The 21,633-nt window shown below is 38.4% G+C and overlaps 1 protein-coding gene across 1 annotated transcript in view; it reads right to left on the reverse strand.

The window, feature by feature from the left end:
- Positions 1 to 21,633, reverse strand: part of LOC134821460 (centromere protein F-like) — an 81,697-nt gene that overhangs the window by 21,758 nt on the left and 38,306 nt on the right. Inside the window, exons 32-57 of the mRNA XM_063832204.1 lie at positions 17,193 to 17,372; positions 16,907 to 17,037; positions 16,647 to 16,746; positions 15,063 to 15,188; positions 14,732 to 14,874; positions 14,437 to 14,543; positions 12,392 to 12,510; positions 12,171 to 12,249; positions 11,914 to 11,996; positions 11,693 to 11,812; positions 11,476 to 11,587; positions 10,779 to 10,867; positions 10,515 to 10,625; positions 10,166 to 10,306; positions 9,862 to 10,008; positions 9,493 to 9,660; positions 9,212 to 9,310; positions 8,631 to 8,762; positions 7,684 to 7,864; positions 7,396 to 7,542; positions 6,774 to 6,952; positions 6,500 to 6,625; positions 6,113 to 6,247; positions 5,863 to 5,979; positions 5,565 to 5,648; positions 1,249 to 1,398 (exon numbers count right to left, since the gene is read on the reverse strand). Of these exons, the coding sequence (XP_063688274.1) occupies positions 1,249 to 1,398; positions 5,565 to 5,648; positions 5,863 to 5,979; positions 6,113 to 6,247; positions 6,500 to 6,625; positions 6,774 to 6,952; positions 7,396 to 7,542; positions 7,684 to 7,864; positions 8,631 to 8,762; positions 9,212 to 9,310; positions 9,493 to 9,660; positions 9,862 to 10,008; positions 10,166 to 10,306; positions 10,515 to 10,625; positions 10,779 to 10,867; positions 11,476 to 11,587; positions 11,693 to 11,812; positions 11,914 to 11,996; positions 12,171 to 12,249; positions 12,392 to 12,510; positions 14,437 to 14,543; positions 14,732 to 14,874; positions 15,063 to 15,188; positions 16,647 to 16,746; positions 16,907 to 17,037; positions 17,193 to 17,372 (3,306 nt within the window). The remainder of the gene's footprint in view (positions 1 to 1,248; positions 1,399 to 5,564; positions 5,649 to 5,862; positions 5,980 to 6,112; positions 6,248 to 6,499; positions 6,626 to 6,773; positions 6,953 to 7,395; positions 7,543 to 7,683; positions 7,865 to 8,630; positions 8,763 to 9,211; positions 9,311 to 9,492; positions 9,661 to 9,861; positions 10,009 to 10,165; positions 10,307 to 10,514; positions 10,626 to 10,778; positions 10,868 to 11,475; positions 11,588 to 11,692; positions 11,813 to 11,913; positions 11,997 to 12,170; positions 12,250 to 12,391; positions 12,511 to 14,436; positions 14,544 to 14,731; positions 14,875 to 15,062; positions 15,189 to 16,646; positions 16,747 to 16,906; positions 17,038 to 17,192; positions 17,373 to 21,633) is intronic.

A 21,633-nucleotide genomic window follows, 5' to 3' on the forward strand; every position in this document is an offset into this window, starting at 1 on the left:
CACAGTTCCAAAAATAGACAACAAAAACTTTGCAGAAGCTGTAGCGCACAAATCGATCTAAAAATATCAGATCAAAGAAAATCCATTAACTTTATGATATATCTATTTTATCAGTCTTCAATATCTGTATCTTGATAGTAAAATGATTGCGAGGCTACTAAAATTCGAATTAAAAGACAGAGATGACCTTAAAGCGCAAGCTGTGAGGAATAAGCTTGTATTGCTCAAGACTGGAAACTTTTTCGGGTTAATATAACAAACATCAAAAAGCGTTTAAGAAAGATAATTCAGTATTGAAATTCAGCGCTCAAAGAGTTTCATACACATTAGACAGATATCAAAGAATTTGTACGAGTCGGTTTATATTTCTTATATGGATCTTCGACTGTAAATTGTCTACTAGGCGATCAAAAATTGTCAGCTATTATATTAAATCATTGACAATAGGTTCACTGTTCAGTAAGAACACATGTTATCAGGGCAATAATACACGAAGGAGCAATGTTCACAACCGTGTGACCCAGCAGGGATTTAAAGTGAAGATTAAGCGAGCATGTATGTAAACACTAAGATACTAAACATTTGGTAATGACAATTAGCTGATGGAAAGTGTAGAGAGGGGGCTGTAAAACTCCTGTTATTTTGTAATACGAGAGCGCAATTATGTGGGGATCAGGTGGATCGTGGTTACTTTCGGCGGTTACCATGGCGAGTAGCGGTGGTTATTATGGTTACCGGTTACTATTTTGCTGACTGTGTCCTAGAATTCAATGGACTTTATTTTTAAAACTCTAGTGTAACGGGTAAAATTAATTTTAAAAGATAAATCAAAAATACCGAAATTTTGTAATTCGATTTCAAAGTTTAATAACTTTCATATCAAATAACTGACTTCTGAACTGAAATTTTGAACACCACGACCATCGCAGTGGTGTAACGAAGGGCCCCGCTGACCCCGCTGTGCGAATTGAATGTGGGACAATTTTGAAAAACTTAACTGAGGTACTAGCAAAACTAAACGTTTTGCTAATTGCTCTAGAAACACACTTTTTTAGGGAGGGGCGCCAAAAGGGGAGGGGGCGCCAACAGGGGGGCCCAACAGGCAACGTTACGCCACTGGACCATCGCAAGAAAAAGTATAACGACAAATAAAAAATGATTACAAACATTATTGAAAACATAATAAACTTTATAAAAATATTCAGAGAAAAAGGACGATTAATTAACTAATTAATTAATTCATCTGACCTGTTCCTGGTGCAATCTACCAAGCTGTCCAGTCAGATCCTCAACCTGAACCAAAGTGCACTGCAAGGTGTGTTTAGTGTTGTCGTAGTGTTCAGTTGTTGTTTCTAACTTATCGAGAGTATCTTGTAATGTCTCTGTTCGGTTTTCGAGCTAGCGGGAGGGAAAATGTTAGTTGGTTAAATAGTTGTGAAGTTATTTCGGAGGATTTAGATAATTAAAAATATTTGGTGGGCTAAATATCGCGGTTCTTAAAGTATTTCAAAATAGCAATAAAGTTAAATAGTGTCTCTCCCACAAGCTATTTAATATACAGGATGGCAGGTGGGATGTTTGGAAAGATATTGGATAAATTCCAAACCAATCTAAATTTAGACTTTTAAAATCCTGGGACCTCTCTAGAGAGGTATCTTAATCCTGCAAGTACCTGATAAGTACGGTATTTACATTATAAGCCCGGTACTTATCTGGTTATCCAACCAAAACTCAGATATCACTGAGTTTAAAGACTTCCCATCTGTGCCAATAATTATTACTGACAAGAATTTCATCACATTATTGTATGGGGCGGATGAGTTTAGAAATTAAAGGAGGCCATATCAGCAGAGGAAGTTGTTATGAGTTAGATAATTAATGTGTTGAATATCTGCACTAACTCTCTGGGGTTCCTTTACCTGCCATGATTCGACGTTATAGGTCTTAATAATGTGTCAAGCAAATTATAGTTAGAAAAGTACTGACGCTCTATGGAAGTGGAACACTTTGAACATGGCCTATTATGTCGAATAATTTATTCATTTTTCTATACGGAACAGCTTTGCTGACCTAATTTTAGGCGGGGGACGTACAGCACCTACGTACTGTGAGAATGAGGTATTATCCAAAATAACCTTTTAAGTCGAAATTTTGGTTTAACTCTTCTACAGCACAACTGGCTAAATAAAGCGAAAGGAAAGGATTAATGAATTCCAGGAAATGACATATTGCACATGTGGTCCATACCATCCTTTGCCTCAAATTATCTTTATAAAAGTTGCGTTCTAAGTATCAAGGCCGAGGATACTTTTCATTAATTAAAGCATACGGCAATAAAAACTGAAATCTTTAGTAAGAAGATTAATACTTGATGTTGTCGGATACAAGTTGATTAATAAAGGGCTGAACCCTCCCTAATCCATAATACCAGAGTCTGTGTTACCAAGACGACATGAGTAATGAATTTATACGTCTGAAAGAAAATTTATAAAAAAACATGCCAACTTTAGATACTTAGATAGTATATGTTTTGAAGATAGCGAGGTCCAAAGAACATTAGCATGGCTCATGGTGTATAGAGGACGGAAAATTGTAGTTTAAAATTTTTGCAAACATCTTGAAACGATGAAGATCAATATTTAAGGGCCAGCCCAGGAGTTTGTTTCATTACTCAGGACAGACACAGACTTTCTAACTGAAACATGCAATCTAATCAATCGGATAAATATTATTACTAATGAGATCATGTTTGTCAATAAGCCCAATCCCCAACATCAACAGTGCTTTAAATACCAGAATATAAAGTTAAAATTAGCAACATATTTGCAGAGAATGTGAAGAATAACACGTGAATTCCGCTTAGATAAAAACAAAAAACAAGTAACTACTCTCGTACTTGAAGCGTCTACGGACCACAGTGTAAAACTACACAAGCACAAAAGAGAAGGCTACATACAATAGAGCGGCCGGTCTCCCCACTACAAATGAAGCGTTGCCTGGGCAATTAGTTGTCATGACAACCGGCCCCCCATATAATGAAACACATACACTCCCAGTAAAGTATGCCTTGCTTTATCCCATCATATGCAATAATGGGAGAGCAGGTGAGGTCATTAACTTTAAGCTATTAGCGAATCAGTTCAGGGGTGAAAAACACCATTCGTTAGGCTGGGTAATTATGTTATAAGATAAGGTTTAAACTTATATTCTAGAATACACCAGGGTGCACAGCTGTTTACCTCCAGATATTTGTCTTCAAACGTTCAACCCTACTATAAGTTCCCTGAATTCGATGTATGAGACCTGACCTTAACTCTGCACCTTACGATATCCCAAACATACTTACATCATACTACACCTACAGAACCATATTTTACAGAACAACATGGTTACATGGAACGTTTCACCCCTATACTCTGATGACGATATAAGAGACCTGCCCGGCTGACCCTATCTCTGTACCTTGTATAACCCAGTAGTTAACACCTTATACTAAACCAGAAGCACCCTGCAACTTATACTGAAAACAGCTGTTCGTATTAAACCCTAGTGCATCTTAAGTGTTAACCCAGCACCTAACGCTTGTTGAAAGAGTTGGTCTCCCAAAACAAACCCATACTGCTAACATCTGCCTTATATTATCACAGAACTTAAAGCCTAAATCAAAATGTTTAACCTCCGCAACGGTGGTAAAAATAGTGAACAAAATGTCGAGGGCTGCAATCCGTTTAGCGTACATTAATAAGAAAAGTTTTGCAGGAGATTTCGAAAATTTCAAATTAAATCGTATACGTCATACAACGCAGAATTTAGGACGGAACAAACAACCACAGCAAAAAATCTTCGACACACAAAAGCTGATGTAAAATAAACAAGAAGCTTAGAAACAATACAACAGTTGTTCACTGCAAGTGAAGCGCGATCCAACTGCATTTTATGATGCTAAAAAGTATAAAATTTGGCATGTAAAGTCCAAAAGTTCAAAGTTCGTTTGATAGAGTCTGCTTGTTGAACTCTGGGCCGATGAATAAGATGTGTTGCTGTGTTTGTTGCTATGTGAAGCCTCCGATTGGTAGGTCAATAGGTGATTCAAGCTGAGCGGAATCGTGTATGTTTTCATGTTTGAGGTTAGCATGTATGCATGTATTCATAATTTTTATCGCGAATATTGAATGTATTTGTTTCGAATTATTGGCATAGCTTCAAAACAAAAAGAAAACGCTGAGAAACATCCTTTGAATTTCCCACAATAAACGCCAACTTTTATTCAAGCTTAAGTGAGAAATAACTTACCTTACTCGGGAATATTATAGCGGGTTAATTTATGACTGGGAAAATTAATAACCGGGAAAAATATGGCGGAATTTCCCAAAACCCGCCAAATTATCCCGGTCATGTATTTACCGGTGGCCGACCTTTCAAGTTTTTTTTCAGAGGTCAACAATTTTTCAACCGAAATTTCTGTTTTTGTTACTTGTTAAAGAAGTTATTTCAATTTACAGTTACTGATATTACTCATAAATAGAAAAAAAGACACGTCTAGTATTTGAAGGAAAATAAATCTATAGCAATAATAAGTCAAATCTTCATTAAAGCGTATTCTCATTCTCAGTATCGCTAATGTCCCCTCCATTATCATTATTGATATCCCCCTGCTGCTGACCGTCAAATTCGAAGTTGTATTGTTGTCTTAACAAGACTTTCATTTTGTCCGCTAATGGGGCTACTGCTCTGAAGGTCAGCCGGAGCTTAATTTCCTGCCCACCGCTTGGTATTGGGGAACGTCTTGGCTTTGCATCTTCAACTGCTCCAGTAATCAATCCACCGTGGACCATGAAATAGTGGCACAGTTTACTCACTTCATGGGCAAGAAAAGTGAGAATCACGGTCCACCCTGAAATCTGATTTCTATAACCAAATTGTGATTTTTATAACGAAATTATGGTAGCAACCGCCAATAAAGTTACAGCCCTCCATCCACTGCTTCAAAAGTCTTCTCTAGCACATATGAGACTTCAGGTAAAATATGATGATCACCACCCCCTTGGAACCCCATAATCTGAGTCGGCGGGTTTTTTTATGACTGGTAAAATTTTTGACCGGGAAAAATATGGCGGAATCTTCCAAAACCCACCACTTTATCCCGGTTATAATAATCCCGAGTAAGGTAGTTAATAGTTATGGACAATTTTGATGATTTAATATGCACGGACTGTATTATGTGATGATAATATTATATTAATACTTATCATATTAATACTTAAAAGTTGGATGATTTAATGGTTGCTTGTGAGATAAATTGTGAGCATAATCACGACAGGGCTGGCTAAGACCAATGGGCTAAATGTATTCAAGATACCTTAGTGCCACTTCCATAGTACGTTAAACGTACGTTAACCGTGAGTTAGATAATAGTTTAATGTTTATTAACCGTATGTCAAGGGTCTGTATAAAGACACTTTATACGTTAAGGGTCTGTTTAAATGGTTGGCTAAAAATAAATTAACTGAAAATCAAAACTAAATAAAATTGCTGGCAACTCAATAGTTTAAAAAGGCTCTAACCTGATACTGAGTCTCCTTAAATCTCTGAGACATTTCGTCCAGTTCCAGAGAAAGCTGCTCGACATCGCCCTTCAGTGATTCTCCCTGACAAGGTAACTGTCAGATTACAGAATTCTATAAGTATAGGTATTAGGTAAGTAACATTTACGTCACCGGATCGATTTGGAAAGCTATAAATATAGTGTTCTTCTGCTGCAACTCAGCCGATGTGGCCTCGCTGTCCTACTATGGAATTTTATTTATCGTATTTATCAGCCCCTCACGAGAATTTGTAATAGATATCTGAACTGTTATTAACCTTGTTCTCTAATATCTTGCGTTGTTGGCTGAGTTCTGATATTGCCAGAGATTTTCCTTCCAGCTCTTTCTGTGCTTCTTCCAACTCTTTGGTGCACTTCTCCAGAGTGATAGTCAACTGTAAGAGTTCGAATCGTCAAAAATATTTCCATTTTTGTTTAAAAAACAAAATGTTTGAGATAAGGATTATATGACCAAAGATGGACGAATTATCAAAAAATTTGATCAGACGGTTTGAAATGTATAAATACCTTGTCATTCTGGAGTGCGAGTTCATCTCCTGAAGAAGAGGAAGCTTCCAAGTTGGCTTTTGTTTCTTGGAGTAATTGTTCAGCGTTCGCTAGCGTAGCTGTTTTTACAGCCAAACTTTCTTTCAGAGTACTAACCTGGATAGCAAACTAATCAACAAATGTTCTGAGACTAGGGTTATAAAACACGTGACCAGTCAAACAGAGAAATGGTTAGATATCTCAAATCTTAGGTTCTTTAATTCTACAGTACTTGTTGTACGATTTGTTATCTAACAATTATTGACCTGTTATCTACTATTATTAATTTTGTTTGGCACTTTAAAGTCTAATCATACAAATCCATCCAATTATTTGTGAAATCTAATTATAACCTCCTCCCACACCTACCGAGTTCTCCAGGTCGGCCATATTGTGCTGGAACTTCTCCACCAACTGTTGAGCTATCTGTTTCTCCTCGTGGAGATGTCGGAGTTGTTCACTCTGCTGGGTCAGCATCAAATTCTGGTCCTCCATCTGGTGGACACAAACAGATTTACAGAAATGTGTATTATTTGGATCTGGTGAAACCAAAATGAAACAATATAACGATGTTTCATGGAATTTTGGAATAGCTAATGTTTTGAGTGAATCGCAATAACCAATAATAATTAAGTAAGCGAACCTGCTTTTTTGCATCACTCTTAACCTTCTCCAGGTCCTTAATTTCATCACACTGCTTGTCTAAAGACGAAGTAAGGATTTCACATTTCGCTTTCAAAGAAACTTTAGGATCCTGAAGCAGTGCCCGGGTTCGTTTGTCAGCGTGGAGGAGAAATTCTGTGCAACTCAACAAATCGGTTCCTACAGAGGGGAGATGTCATGTTATTATAATGCGTCACTAGCATGGTGTTCACTGCTCGCAACAATTTGATTTATTGTTTATTGTGCCACACAAACGAAATCTGACAGAGTTGATTAACTCTCATCCTCCAATAAACACTTTCCCCAGCTCCGCAGAACTGGTAGAACAAGTTCCTCAGAATAGTGGGATATCATCCACTCAGTCGCTCAGTTTCGAGCGAACAGCTCAGGTTTCAATTTTAATCGATCCATCCAGTCAGTGATGATAGCGTGAAACAAATTAAGCGGAAGGTGTTCTAGGTGGTCGGGAAGGTGTTGTCGGTGGCTGGGAAGACTGCGCCAATATACGCAGGTTCTACAAGGTGTCCTCCATATAGACCCAATAAAGATTTATAATAATATAACTTTAAGTACCAAAACAATATTACACATCATCTACAAACCTAATTCCTCCAGGGCAAACTGAGATTGCTTTAAAAGATCCTGAGTTGACCTACTCTCGTCTGTAATCGTTGTTAACTTCTCTTCAAAAGATACTATCTCTGACTCGTATCTTTCTATCAGATCTTCACTTGATTCAAGCTGAGTCGCTACGGAATAAAACAGTTATTGAGAAAAGTTCTAGTATGGGATTTTTAAACAATTATTGTTGAATTTGGCAAATTTTCGCAAAACGTACAGCATAGCAAACACACATTGCTCAACAATGGAATGTTTGCAATTTGACTCACTGGTGGTCTCCAGGTGAGCCCTGAGGTTCTGTAAATCCCCAGTATTCTGCTCCTGCTCCTGTTCCAACATCTCTATCTCTTTTTTAGCTGTCTCGTGAGCTAACTGTAGCGAGGAGTTCTCCTCGTTCAGACACGTGTTTAGGCGTTTTAACTCATCTGTTGTGTCGTCTAGCTTGTGGATCTAAAGATACAAATATTATTTTAGCTTTATTCACATTTAGTTGTTTTCACGTGTTTTTATTTTTGCCCCATTTTCGGATTTTGTAGGATCCCGTAATACCGAAGTAGTTTAGCTTTAATACTGAAGTATAGCGAGAGTTCCCATTCATCCCGCTAGCTTCACTGCCTCTTAATCAATAATATAATCAAATGTTGAAGTTATATAGACTATAGACAACAAATTCCACAAGAATTATAACTTTCAAATTGATGTTGATCAATTGATCAATTTCTGAAAGGTAAATCGAGAGGGGAATAAGTTTGTTTAATCAATTTCTCTGTGATGACAGCTTCATCAGAATATCTCAAATTATCTGTGATTTCTCATGACAGATTCATTAGAAATTCTCAAATTTATTATTATGTATATATAGCATTGTTGATAGTATGTCAATAAAATTCAAAATTGATTGAGGACTAATACGATATTGACAAACATTTTGTGCATTGAGACATCATTATAGACATTTAAAAAATGTAATCATATTATTAATTAAATATCTGGCACATTGCGTCATTGCTGACGTTTTAGAATTATTATTAGAATTTCTCAAATTAATTATTAAATATTGTCGGTAGTATTTAACAGGGAAATCATTAAAATTCAAAATCGACGGATGGCAAATATAATAAAGTGACAAACATTATGTGCATAATAATAAAAGTTTTAAAAGTTGAAATATAGCATTTATTAAATATCTTAAACACATTTTTAACGTTTTAGGTACCTGATCTTGGCAGTCACTGTACTTTGCCGCCGCATCATCCACCATCTTGTTTAGGTGTGTTATCTGTATCTGTTGTCTGGCTATCAGATCTTCTCCTTCCTTAACCTTATTGTCGGCTGTTTCCAGAGCAAACTGAACGGTTAGGATTTTTGTTAGGTATTTTGTTGTATTATTACCAGCAGTTTTGAGTTTTATCAATTTTGATTAAATGATAAGAGATAGTTTTATCAGTATTGATTAACTGATAACATATTGTCCACACCCATCCTAAAAAGAATATATCATCAAATATTTGCAGACTTCATTAGAGTTGTGAAGATAGATAAACGGCACGCCTACTAGCAGTGACGCTTGGATATTATATAATATAATCCACATTATCATATGTCAAAGAACTTTATCATTATATAATAACATGTGCCCGACCCGCCGTTCCAATCTATTAGGTCCACAGGTAGAGAATCTAATGGTGGGCGTCAAGGCTTTGACCGTTATCAATGGTCCCACGAGATCCCATGATTGTATTTGCAACGTCAGAACAGCCATTTAAACCCGGTATTATCCTAGTTCTAGTTCAGTACCTTAGTTGTGCTGAGCTCCGTGGAAATGGTCTCATATTCTTGTTTGAGGTCGTCAGCTCCACAGAGGGCGTTACTCAGCTTCTGTTGAACACTACTAAGCTGAAAAAATCGGGAAATCAGAATTTAAATCATTGTCATATCAGAAATCAGAATAATAACCCCATTTTAACACCTGTAAGTGACCCCTATAATCTAAATTACCTGTCTGACCCACTATCCCTATAAGGAAAAAAGAACTCTCTTACCACACCATTCTAATAACAGATAATGCTGAAACTCACCTCTTGCTCCTTGAACTTGATGCTCCTCTCAATCTCGGCAGCGTGGAGCTGTCCCTGGTGTATCTGTTCCTCACGTGACGCAATGTCTTGTGCCAGGTGCTCACACCTCACCCTCAGCTCATCTACCTCTAACTCAGCGGAGGCTCGCTGCTCTTTCAGTCTGTCGATCTGAAGTATAACAGTGAAACATCATGTTACAAGAATTTATAGATAATTGGAGCCACACCTTAATAACCTCCAAACTTCAACACCCAAGATTGTGTTGGTGAAACGGTAATTAGCATGTTAAATGAGTTAAAAACAAAGCATGCTTAGCATTTCAAATATGTACAGAGTACACAAAGATTACTGTATGAAAAGTAAACTCACATCCTTCTTAGCAACCACCAACTCCAGCTCTAGTGTCCTTTGTTCCTCCTTCAAGCTGGTGTTATTGTTCAACAGGATAGAGTTCTCCTCCTCTATAGAGCTCTTGTCTGCTAGTAATGCTTCGTAAAGCTTTCGGCTGTGCGTCACCTGGCCAGAGATTAATGTAATATCATAATGTCATTTCATGCTGAAATGTAATTTCTCATCCAATTTGACCATTGATCCCTTTATACCGAAAACTACCCTCCATTCTCCAATAAGACAAAACATAACATTCCAAGAATATCTAAAGATAAATTCTTACCGACACCGAAAGATCCTCTATTTGATCACCGAGAGAAGCTATTTCTTTGAGGTGGCTGTCAATTTGAGTATCTTTGTCCTTTAGGCAGTCTGTCAAGTCCTCGCACGTACGTTGAGATTTGGACAGTCTCTCACTTATATCCTGGCAGGATGTTAGTCGGGCTATAAAAGAAGTGGTTCGAGGGAATATTTATAAACTGCCGAGAGCCAATGTGAGGTAAAGCGAAGTTAGCGAACCAACCGTTAAAGTTTCCAACAAACATAACCATTAACCGATGATTTGATTTAGAATAATTTGTTCCATTGAAAAACAAAGTTCTGAGAACTTAAAATTATTCATTTAAGAGTACCTCATGCAGCTCCTTGAGGTTGCCTAGTCTAGCCTCTAGGTCACGATTATCAGTCTGAGCAGCATTTAAACCTTTCTGGATGGCGCTCAGCGTACTCTCCAGAGCTAAATTCTAAAAGGGTATAATAAGTTGGTTATAACCAGCTTTCTATAAATAGAAAGCTATTTTAGAACAAAATCCTCCTGTTTAAAATGACTAAAACAATATGATGAACCAACAGATGAGAATCAAGTCACGTGATAAGATAGGATAAGAGCATCTCACCCTCTCCACCATTTCGTTAAGAGCATCTTTCCCGGTCTGGACCTCTATCTCAAGCTGTTGGTTCTGTTCTGATTTGGCATTTGCCGAACCTGTGAGAAAGAAATGTGAATGAAAGTAGGGCCAACTACTTTTCCAACGAACTACAAGTACATACGAACATAGAATTAGAGGAACTGTTGTCTATAAGAACGGACTTATCGACCCCTAGATGGGATAAAGACCTCATAGCGTACTTGATTAGCTACTCCAGTATTAATAAAGTCTAGACAGAGAACTTCTCTGAGAAGACAGAGAACCTACGACCTACGTTCCAAAAGCTGACAAACTATCTTGTGCTCTAGAGAACTCAGTGTGCAGTCTGGTGACCTCCTCTGAGAAGACAGAGAACCTAGAACCTACTTTCCAAAAGCTGACAACCTACCTTGTGCTCTAGAGAACTCAGTGTGCAGTCTGGTGACCTCCTCTGAGAAGACAGAGAACCTAGAACCTACTTTCCAAAAGCTGAAAACCTATCTTATGCTCTAGAGAACTCAGTGTGCAGTCTGGTGACCTCCTCTGAGAAGACAGAGAACCTAGAACCTACTTTCCAAAAGCTGACAACCTACCTTGTGCTCTAGAGAACACAGTGTGAAGTCTGGTGACCTCCTCTGAGAAGACAGAGAACCTAGAACCTACTTTCCAAAAGCTGAAAACCTACCTTGTGCTCTAGAGAACTCAGTGTGAAGTCTGGTAACCTCCTCTGATAGCACCGCATTCTTCTGTTCAAACTCTGTCACCTTGTCACCCAGTGACTCTATTGTATATGTGCTCTGAAGTAGTTTTCAGTCAGAATATAATTAATTAAATAACTCAATAGCCAAATTTATTAATTAATTAATTAGAATTAAGAAATAACATATTTAGTTAGATCATACCTCCACGTTCTTTCTCTCAAGCGTGCGAACTGCATTGGTTTTCGCGTCGAGTTCCGAATTGGAGTGCTTCAATTTTACCGACAATGATTCCACCTGTGAGTCTAAACCCTTGTTTGTGCCCTGAAAATTGTTGACATAAGGAAACTGCTATCAATTTCTAAGAAAGACGTTTGAAAAGAAGTAAAGTTAGAAGGAAGAAGGGAACACAGTGTTGTACATACTCGGGATTCAGCAAGTCTTTGTTCTGCAGCTGTCAGTGTCTCTGATACTTGAGTCAGTTTCACTTCTGCTATCGACAAATCACCTGGAGATGGTATGTTTTTACAACGCGAACGGAGAGAAAAGCTATGCAAAAATTATCTGCAACTGCTTTCTGTCGAGGTGGCAGTTGACCGAAAATTTTTTTCTGCGAATTTCACCGAAACCAAAAAATAAAAATAACTTTGCGGAGTAGTGGTAACAAGCGAATTAGACTCACCGGATATTTTCATGAGAGAAGTGTCTTTGTTCTTCAACAAGTCCCTTAACTCCTCATTTGTGCTTGTCAGTTCAAGAACCTTAAATTGAAAATCATGAACGCTTGATTTTATAATAATAAATTGTCAAAATCGTCGTTTTTGGCTACTACTACATACTATACGAGTTGCTTACAATAATGAACGGCAAATGCGTAAACGTTTTGGCACGAATCAAACAAACCTGATTATTCAGTCGCGCGCATTTCTCTTCGAGATCAGAGATAAGTTCTTTTTGAGATTTCAGCGTTTTGTCCTGTTCACATGCCCGGCTATTCAAGGTATTGTAAGTTTCTTTGATACCTGTAAAATGGACATTAAAATACCAATTAATACAGTTAAAACTTAAAACTACCTGCCATTTTTATTCCGGTTAAAGACTGAATTTACTCATTATATTATTTACTCATTATATTATTGTGAGACATTTCTGAGGAAGCTGTGGCGAGCAGCAAGTATGTCCGGTGTCAAGTGTCGACTAACACTCTATTGACTGTCATAAACCCGAACTATCTGCATGACATCGTGAGCTGCAAATTAAATGATCCTGCAGATTTGGGAGTTACTTTTAGTTGGCAGGCTGGTAGTTATAATATGAGAAGTGAGCTAGAGTGCTTTGAAAAGTGACAGCCATGAACAGTAATAAGTAGATATTAGTTACACCTAATCATTTTGAAAGGTGTCACATGGACCAATAAGTAACTGTCACAATTCAGATGTATTATTGCTGTCACTAAAAATAGAAACCAATTTTCCCATATTTGAAAAAGTTCAAATCTGACATCGACTTCTCATTCTTACTCCGATTCTTACGTCAATCGAGCTTAAAGTATCTAAATCTATTTGATTAAAATCTTCCTTATTTTCAGTAGCATATGCAAAACTATTTAAATTACAAGTTCGAATTAGCCATCAGCATCATCGCCAATTATTGCGATTGTTACGTCAATCGAGCTTAAAGTATCTAGAAATGTTCTGTATATATAATATAATTACAATCTTAAATATCCCACAATTTTCAGTTGTAGCATAAGCAAAACTATAAGTAAAAACTAAAAGTTTGAATTGGCCATCAGCATCATTTTTGATCCAGTGGCGTAACGTTGCCTGTTGGCGCTCTCAAACGGCGGGGGCCATTCGTTACGCCATGACTGCCTTGATCAAAACGCTCTTGAAACTTGCGTAGTTTTCCGAAAATTTTTAAATCCCGCAGAAGTAAATACCAGATTAAACCTTTGAAGTCTCCACTTTAAAATATACTGGTTTAGAATACAGAAAGTTTAAATGGTTAAATAACAGCCCAACCCTCTAAAATTCAGTACTACGAACCTAAAAGCCACGCATTGTGGGGGGAGAGTAAGTGGTGTTCAAATTATAATATATCACAGTCGAATCAAGACGGTGGTACAATACCATGTCGTAACCATGTCGTAACCATATAATAACCATGTCGTAACCATGTCGTAACCATGTCGTAACCATGTCGTAACCATGTAATAACCATGTAATAACCATGTCGTAACCATGTCGTAACCATGTAATAACCATGTAATAACCATGTAATAACCATGACGTAATAACCATGTCGTAACCATGTCGTAACCATGTCGTAACCATGTCGTAACCATGCCATAACCATGTCGTAACCATGTCGTAACCATGTCGTAACCATGTCAGACAGGCAGGCGCAATAATAATAATTTACGGATTGTAACTGAGCCTTTGTTCAATTTGTATGCAAAATTTACGAGTTTTAAAGTTCAAAATGTATGGTACTGACGTAAAAATTTGATTATTATACGAACCCTAAAATTTTGGAGCACCGTATTTTAGTGCTAAACCTACATTTCTTCGGGATCATACAATGCAATATCATATTATTTTGTTACGGTTATTAAACTAATTTGTCTAGGATTACCTAATCATTAAACATGTTGAATTATCCTTCATTCCATAACCGAATCTCCAACAAACCAGATCGAGCTGTTTATCACAATTTCCGAATAGTCTACGATTACCTAATCACTAAACATGTTGAATTATCCTTCATGCCATAACCGAATCTCCAACAAACCAGATCGAGCTGTTTAAACCGATTTTATAACTATTTGATGAACTTTTGACACAAAATCCGAATAGTCACTGAATTGTTTCAACTAAAACGAATTTTAAGAAGAATTGATAAGACAAAAGTTAATTGATTGGATAATTATTTGATAATCTCCAAACCTGAAAGTAGAGCCTCCAGTTCGGTGATCCTTCCTTTCTTCGAAACAAGGTCCTCCAGTGATCTCTTTAAGTCTAACGAGGTTCTGTTAACTGTGTCATCCAGCGTCCTGTTTGTGAACGATCAATTTACTAACTAATAATAGATAATTAGATCATGCGTACAAATCTGTTACCCCCGAAGATACAAATATTCCGTTGATACATTTTTTCAATTTCAAAATATTGGTAACCAAACAGTGCACGTACAAAACAGTGCACGTGCGAGATGGTGCACGTGCAAAGTTCCAGTACTAACCGGATGGTAGCCATATGGTCAGTTAGCTCCTTGTTCAGTTTCCTGTTTACTTTGTCCAACTCATCGTAATCAGACTCCAGCTCCTTGTACTCCTCCAACAGGTCACCTTTTTCCCGCTCACATTTAGTGACCGTGTGTTCCATCTGGGACAGTAACTACTGTTATTATCTTCATTGCACAAATCATCACAAATCTGTTCAACTGCCAAATCATAATCTGCTAGAAAAATATTCCGACCTCACAGCCCTGTCCTATCAATTTTCACGGTGGAGTGGTTGTTTTTAACTGGAATGTTTAAATATTTATCAATGACACAATCTAAGATGTTCACCTCGAGTTTGGACCGTTCCAGCTCCTTCTGCTGCTGGCTCAGAGCCATTAGAGCGTCCTGATACTTCCTCTTCAAGGAGTCGTAGTCAGCTCCTAATGTCGTCAGATTACGGGATCTCTTTAACTCCTGAGCAAACGGAGGGGTTAATTTGTCTATCCCAGCTGCATCGACAGTTTTATTACTTTATAAGTAGCCATGAAAAATGAGCTATAATAGGTGGATTAGATTTCGTGATGAATCGAATCAGTATACTTCATTTGGGCGTGGGCTTTAAATAGGTGAGGAATTATGTTACAACGATGTCATGGTTTATTCCTAAAATAGAACGCAAAACGCTTAATTTCGCAACTCTTTGTAAAGTAATCTCTTTATCCAGTCAACCATTCGGTATACGATCTTTGCAGGAGATTTGACAAATTCTGTACAAAGATTGCAAATTTGAACTAGAAAATTTGTAGGTACAATTACGCAGCAATGTTACAACATCTAGGTGAATGGAACCAGGATATGGTTGTGCAGGATACTAACCCTGCCGATTGTGGTTCTGAGAGGGGGTCCACCATTAAATACTACCCAGCCGACATAATATTTTAAGTGCGGAGAATAATAGCTTAGTTAACGATTCCTGCTTACGTTAGCTGGTTAATTTTAATTTTTTAGATGTCTCGTCAAATTCATTTTAACTTTAACTTAGAATTATGATTATAATTTTTATGGACCATTTAGTTGATACCTTGGCTTTTTGTAAAATGCGTTGAGAAATTTAAAAAATATTGAATCCAGTAAACCAAAATTCTCTTGCTCTTAATATGCTTTTAAAATTTGATATTTATAAATAAATCGATCGCTTCAAAGAGTTTTGTAGGTATTCTGCTTGAGTGCCACCTTGCAATTTGTGCAATATCTACTAGTGCTATCCGCCATAGTTAACAGATATTCCGTGTTGCAATACGAATGAAATTAAATATTAATGAACATATTCGATTAGAAGGATAAAAAAGAAATCTTGGATGGTCAACGTGCAAAAATTAATTATTTAAAAATTTGAAAGCTGCAAAAAAATTGCAAAACAAGAAAGTCTGAGGATATATTTTGTTGTGAAAAATCGATGCCGACCAGCTAAGTCAAAGTAATTAGGTACTGTCATATCAAACAAATCCCAGGGTGGCCTGAACAAGATTTTTAAAATTTTGTTAAAATAGAAAACAATACAATTTTCCAACATGTTAATAGTTAAGATTCGTGTATATAGCGGGAAAAGATCGAATATTTACGAAACGTGTTTCTGTGCGATCTCGGAAACTTCTTATTAAAACTTAAATATAGGTGCCCAGATTTCTATGTTTTAAACTATAAGAATACTTGTGATGATGGTATCTCTAAAACAAACAGCATACAACATACTACATACCTCATGAATCATCCCCCTCATAACACTTACCATCATCCTCCACTATACACTCTGATTTCTCCGGCATCCTCCCCTAGGACTGCCATACCCCAGAGGCAGGCAAAGCATCCAAATGCTATCCTCTTGTGGGCCACCCAGGCGCAGCCAGCCTCTCTAAAAAAAATACTGCCTACCTCTTCCAAGCTGTTCTTCATTTGCTCCTTATACTCCATTAAATCCTTTTGAAGGGCTCGTGTGTCAGCATCTCTTCTTTCCTGTGTCTCCTTCATATCACTGTTGGGAGATTGGAATGTCAAATATTTATTTGAATAATTATTTTTAATATTCAAATAAATTTTATTGAATTACCATTTACCTCACCAGATTTATATCAAAATAGGAATTTTATTTTTAAGTGGCAAAACAAACAAGAAATATAAGCATAAAAGTTAACCTGATCTGATGAAGGGAGTTAGCCAGCTTGTACTCGGCTGATTTGAGTTCGTCACGTGTCAGGGAGAGTTGGGATGTAGCCCCACTGACTTCCCGGGTCAGCTCCTCAACCTTAGTATCACTCAACTCCAACTAAGACAGGAGGGGGTCAGGTATAACCACACTAGGCAGGTGTTTTATAGTCTTGTCAGATGGGATACACCCCAGACAAAATGAATTACATGTACACAACAATAGTACTAGCCAATGAATCATCCACCCAACCTATTCGCAAAAATTAAGATCACCTTCTTCATCAGAATCTCTATGTCCCGATTTTTATCATTTAATGCGGACTCCAATCTCATGACACAGCTCTCGTTGTCGATCTGTATCTTGTTCAGAGCTAGTTCTTTGGTCGTGATGGTGTCCTTGTGTGACACCAGGTCTGATTCCAGTGAGAGGATGTCCTCGTTTCGAGATTTTGCCTGAGAGTTAGACAAAGATTCATAAACTGTCTAGGTATTTAGATTTTATGTAAAATGCGCTTGAATTTTATTTGCATTTTTTCAAATAGGTTTAGGAACACATAGTGTCATAATATGTAACTACCTAATCATGAAGAATATGGAACCAGCACAACTATTTAAATATTACAGTCTATAACCTTATAACCTGCTGCTGATGTCACTAACTGTTAGTCTCCCCACAACTATCACAGCCTCCCCACAACTATCGCAACCTCCCCACAACTATCACAACCTCCCCACAACTATCACAGCCTCCCAACAACTATCACAGCCTCCCAACAACTATCACAGCCTCCCCACAACTATCGCAGCCTCCCCACAACTATCACAGCCTCTCCACAACTATCACAGCCTCCCCACAACTATCACAACCTCCCCACAACTATCACAGCCTCCCCACAACTATCACAGCCTCCCCACAACTATCACAACCTCCCCACAACTATCACAGCCTCCCCACAACTATCACAGCCTCCCCACAACTATCACAACCTCCCCACAACTATCACAGCCTCCCCACAACTATCACAGCCTACCCACAACTATCGCAGCCTCCCCACAACTATCACAACCTCTCCACAACTATCGCAGCCTCCCCACAACTATCGCAGCCTCCCCACAACTATCACAACCTCCCCACAACTATCACAGCCTCCCAACAACTATCACAGCCTCCCCACAACTATCACAGCCTCCCCACAACTATCACAACCTCTCCACAACTATCACAACCTCCCCACAACTATCACAGCCTCCCCACAACTATCACAGCCTACCCACAACTATCACAGCCTCCCCACAACTATCACAGCCTCCCCACAACTATCACAGCCTACCCACAACTATCACAGCCTCCCCACAACTATCACAGCCTCCCCACAACTATTACAGCCTCCCCATAACTATCACAACCTCCCCACAACTATCACAGTCTCCCCACAACTATCACAGCCTCCCCACAACTATCACAGTCTCCCCACAACTATCACAGCCTCTCCACAACTATCACAGCCTCCCCATAACTATCACAACCTCCCCACAACTATCACAGTCTCCCCACAACTATCACAGCCTCCCCACAACTATCACAGCCTCCCCACAACTATTACAGCCTCCCCATAACTATCACAACCTCCCCACAACTATCACAGTCTCCCCACAACTATCACAGCCTCCCCACAACTATCACAGTCTCCCCACAACTATCACAGCCTCTCCACAACTATCACAGCCTCCCCACAACTATCACAGCCTCCCCACGACTATCACAGCCTCCCCACAACTATCACAGCCTCCCCACAACTATCACAGTCTCCCCACAACTATCACAGCCTCCCCACAACTATCACAGCCTCCCCACAACTATCACAGCCTCCCCACAACTATCGCAGCCTCGTATTATATTGATTATGAAATATGTATGGGGCGGTGCTATATTTAAAGAGTTTGACCATTTAGCTATGCTCGACCCCTGGGTTCCCTCGATCACAGGTAGACTTCCATTAGTAAGCTGCCGGTATCAAGACAACAAATCTACAATCTTTACCAAATCAACAAGCTTTACCGGGAGCAGCCTTTTGCACGGACAAACCAATCAGAGACAACTTTTATGGTCACGTGACCAATAGTGCGACCATTAAACCAGCTACGCAGTGGTCGCACATTTAACGTTTGAGACGTTCAAAATTAAACAGAGAGCACACTGGCCTTGACCCCGGATGAGCAGAGTTTCCACTTTCCGGTGTGCTGGCTAGTGGCTAGCAGGTAATTAGCAGGTAATTAACAGGTTATTAACAGGCAATTAGCAGGTAATTAGCATGTAATTAGCATGTAATTAACAGGTAATTAGCAGGTAATTAACAGGTAATTAACAGTTAATTAACAGTTAATTGGCAGGTAACTACAGTGGGTAGCAGGTAATTACCGGGAGGAACTTTAATGGTGAGTCATGCTGGAGTTGTCACTTTGTCACTAAATGATTAAAACAATTGTACTTCATGTGCAGATTTGTAGGGATATTAATCGCAGAGCACCGTCTTTCCAATTTTATAATTTATTGAAGTTGTACTTGCGTTGTGCAAGAAGCATTTTCAGTTTACAACCATGTCAATTTCTACAGTGGTTTTCTACAATAGTTTTTCACCATTTTATTTTAATTCTAAACTGCCCAGGGAATGGTTTGTACTTAATAAGAACCTAAGAACCTAAATTTGTGATAAATCTGCTTGATAAACCTTTACAAATCTTGGCCATTACTAATTTTATTCCATGAAAGTACAACGCGTTAACTTTTATTAAAACACCTTGGTCAAACTTAAATTATACTGTTAGTGATCCTTTGTGCAAAAGTATAAATAGTATACTGACTTTGTTAATTGAAGCCATGTCATATTTCAAGATGGCCCACTTAGTGAGGTGCGGTTGGGAATAGTTTCTGTGATGAGAAATCTAAACTCTAAAGTAAGTGATGATCTAAGTCAGAGACAAAAATATGGTCCCGATTGCAATGTCTGCAACATCTGCAACAGTCAAAGGTGTTTCTTTAAAAAATGCTCGCCTCAATATATTGCTCAATAATAAGTGGATATAACTGACCAGATTTTCGAATCTGAAAGCTATTTTCAGATAAGAGAATGTGGTTTTGAATAGGTGTTAGCGATTCAGTTTTCTTCCTGGTTAGACAGAATAAGGAGGGATATAATTAGGGACAATTCACACATTGCGTAAACCAAGCTGTGGAGTTGGGGAGGGGGTTTGAAAACGGTGATGCAAATGTAATTTCTACACAATAGCAAAGTGAACTGTGGCTTACCGAGTTGATGTGGAGAGGTTGTGTAAAATAGCCAAAATAGCCGGTGTAATATCAAATATGTAAACGAGCTGATATGGAGATATAGCCAGCGTAATATCAAATATGTGAACGATCCCTAATTAGATCTCTCTAAAAAGCAGCACTTGCCCAATGAGAGTTAACTCTGGCTTCACAAACTTACTCTGGGCCAGGGACATGGTTGGGAGTAGTAGCTATAGGATCCAGAGTAAGGGGTATACATACCACGTGACTGGAGCTTACTATCTGAGTATCACGTGACAAAAGGGAGGTCTCTGTAAGCAAACTGTGGACTGGATGTTCCCCAGCTATGTGGACTGGATGTCTAGTTCCCCAGGTATTTGATATCGGTAGGACGCGTCAGTTGCATCGAAAACGAGGGCTTCGGGCTTGTTAAAGGGCGCAGGGTTCTTGTGTTACATCTATTGCCTTGTTACATGAAAGTCGTGAGTTCTATTAGTTTTTTCACGTCCATCGAACGTATAAATCGGACGTTTTTTCGTTAAAAAAAGGCTCAATTTTGGAAAATGCCCCCCTCCCGGATAGCAGGTCTGCGCGGGTGGTCATTTCGCCTCTGCATTCACGTTTCTAACTAAATTTTTCTTGTAAGGTAGAAAACTTTACTTCCCTTGCCATTTTACATGACGTGGGTAGGATATAGCTTGTCACGTCGAGACCAAATTTTATATCAAAATAATAGAATATCATATTATGTTGATAGTTGGACATTTCCTACAAATTAAGTGCCAAACTTATTTTATTTATTAAGATATAGGCCAGCTAGTCACCTGACAGTTCAAATAAGTTATTTTATAAGGAACCGTTAATTGAATATCTCGACGAACTGCGTAAGCAACTGCTGATATAACAAACCAATTTTTATTTTTTAAATCAAGGGACAGCTTAAATATTCTACCAAATTTCCCCCTGGGATCATAACAAATTATTTGATCTGACCACATTATCAGAGTGACAAGCTTGTAATTAACTATTGGGGAGTAAAAAGGGGGGGGGGGGGGGAGATAGGGGGGTAACAAACATTCAGGACAAACATCAGGGTAAAGGTTTCAAATCGAGAGACTGTGTGTCAATGTCTAAGATAAATTATAACGGAAACCATTCTACAATACAAGCAAGCAGTGCATCTTAACAATAACTGCAAGGCTTGCACCAAAACAAGATATTGTGTGGAATTAAGGGCCCCGAAGCTTTATTTTCTCTTCCAATCACAACACGGAAAAACATCACGTGACCAGTAACCCACCAATCAGAGATCAGACCGTAGTCACGTGGCTGGAACATTAGCCAATGGGTACCCAGGGCACGTGATCCCCCAGCAATTATAACCTTCATTACGGGTCGAGTACATCCTATACCCCTCTATTTGGG

Source organism: Bolinopsis microptera, chromosome 9 (assembly GCF_026151205.1).
Source record: "Bolinopsis microptera isolate Bmic1 chromosome 9, MBARI_Bmic_1.0, whole genome shotgun sequence".
Classification (NCBI taxonomy): domain Eukaryota; kingdom Metazoa; phylum Ctenophora; class Tentaculata; order Lobata; family Bolinopsidae; genus Bolinopsis; species Bolinopsis microptera.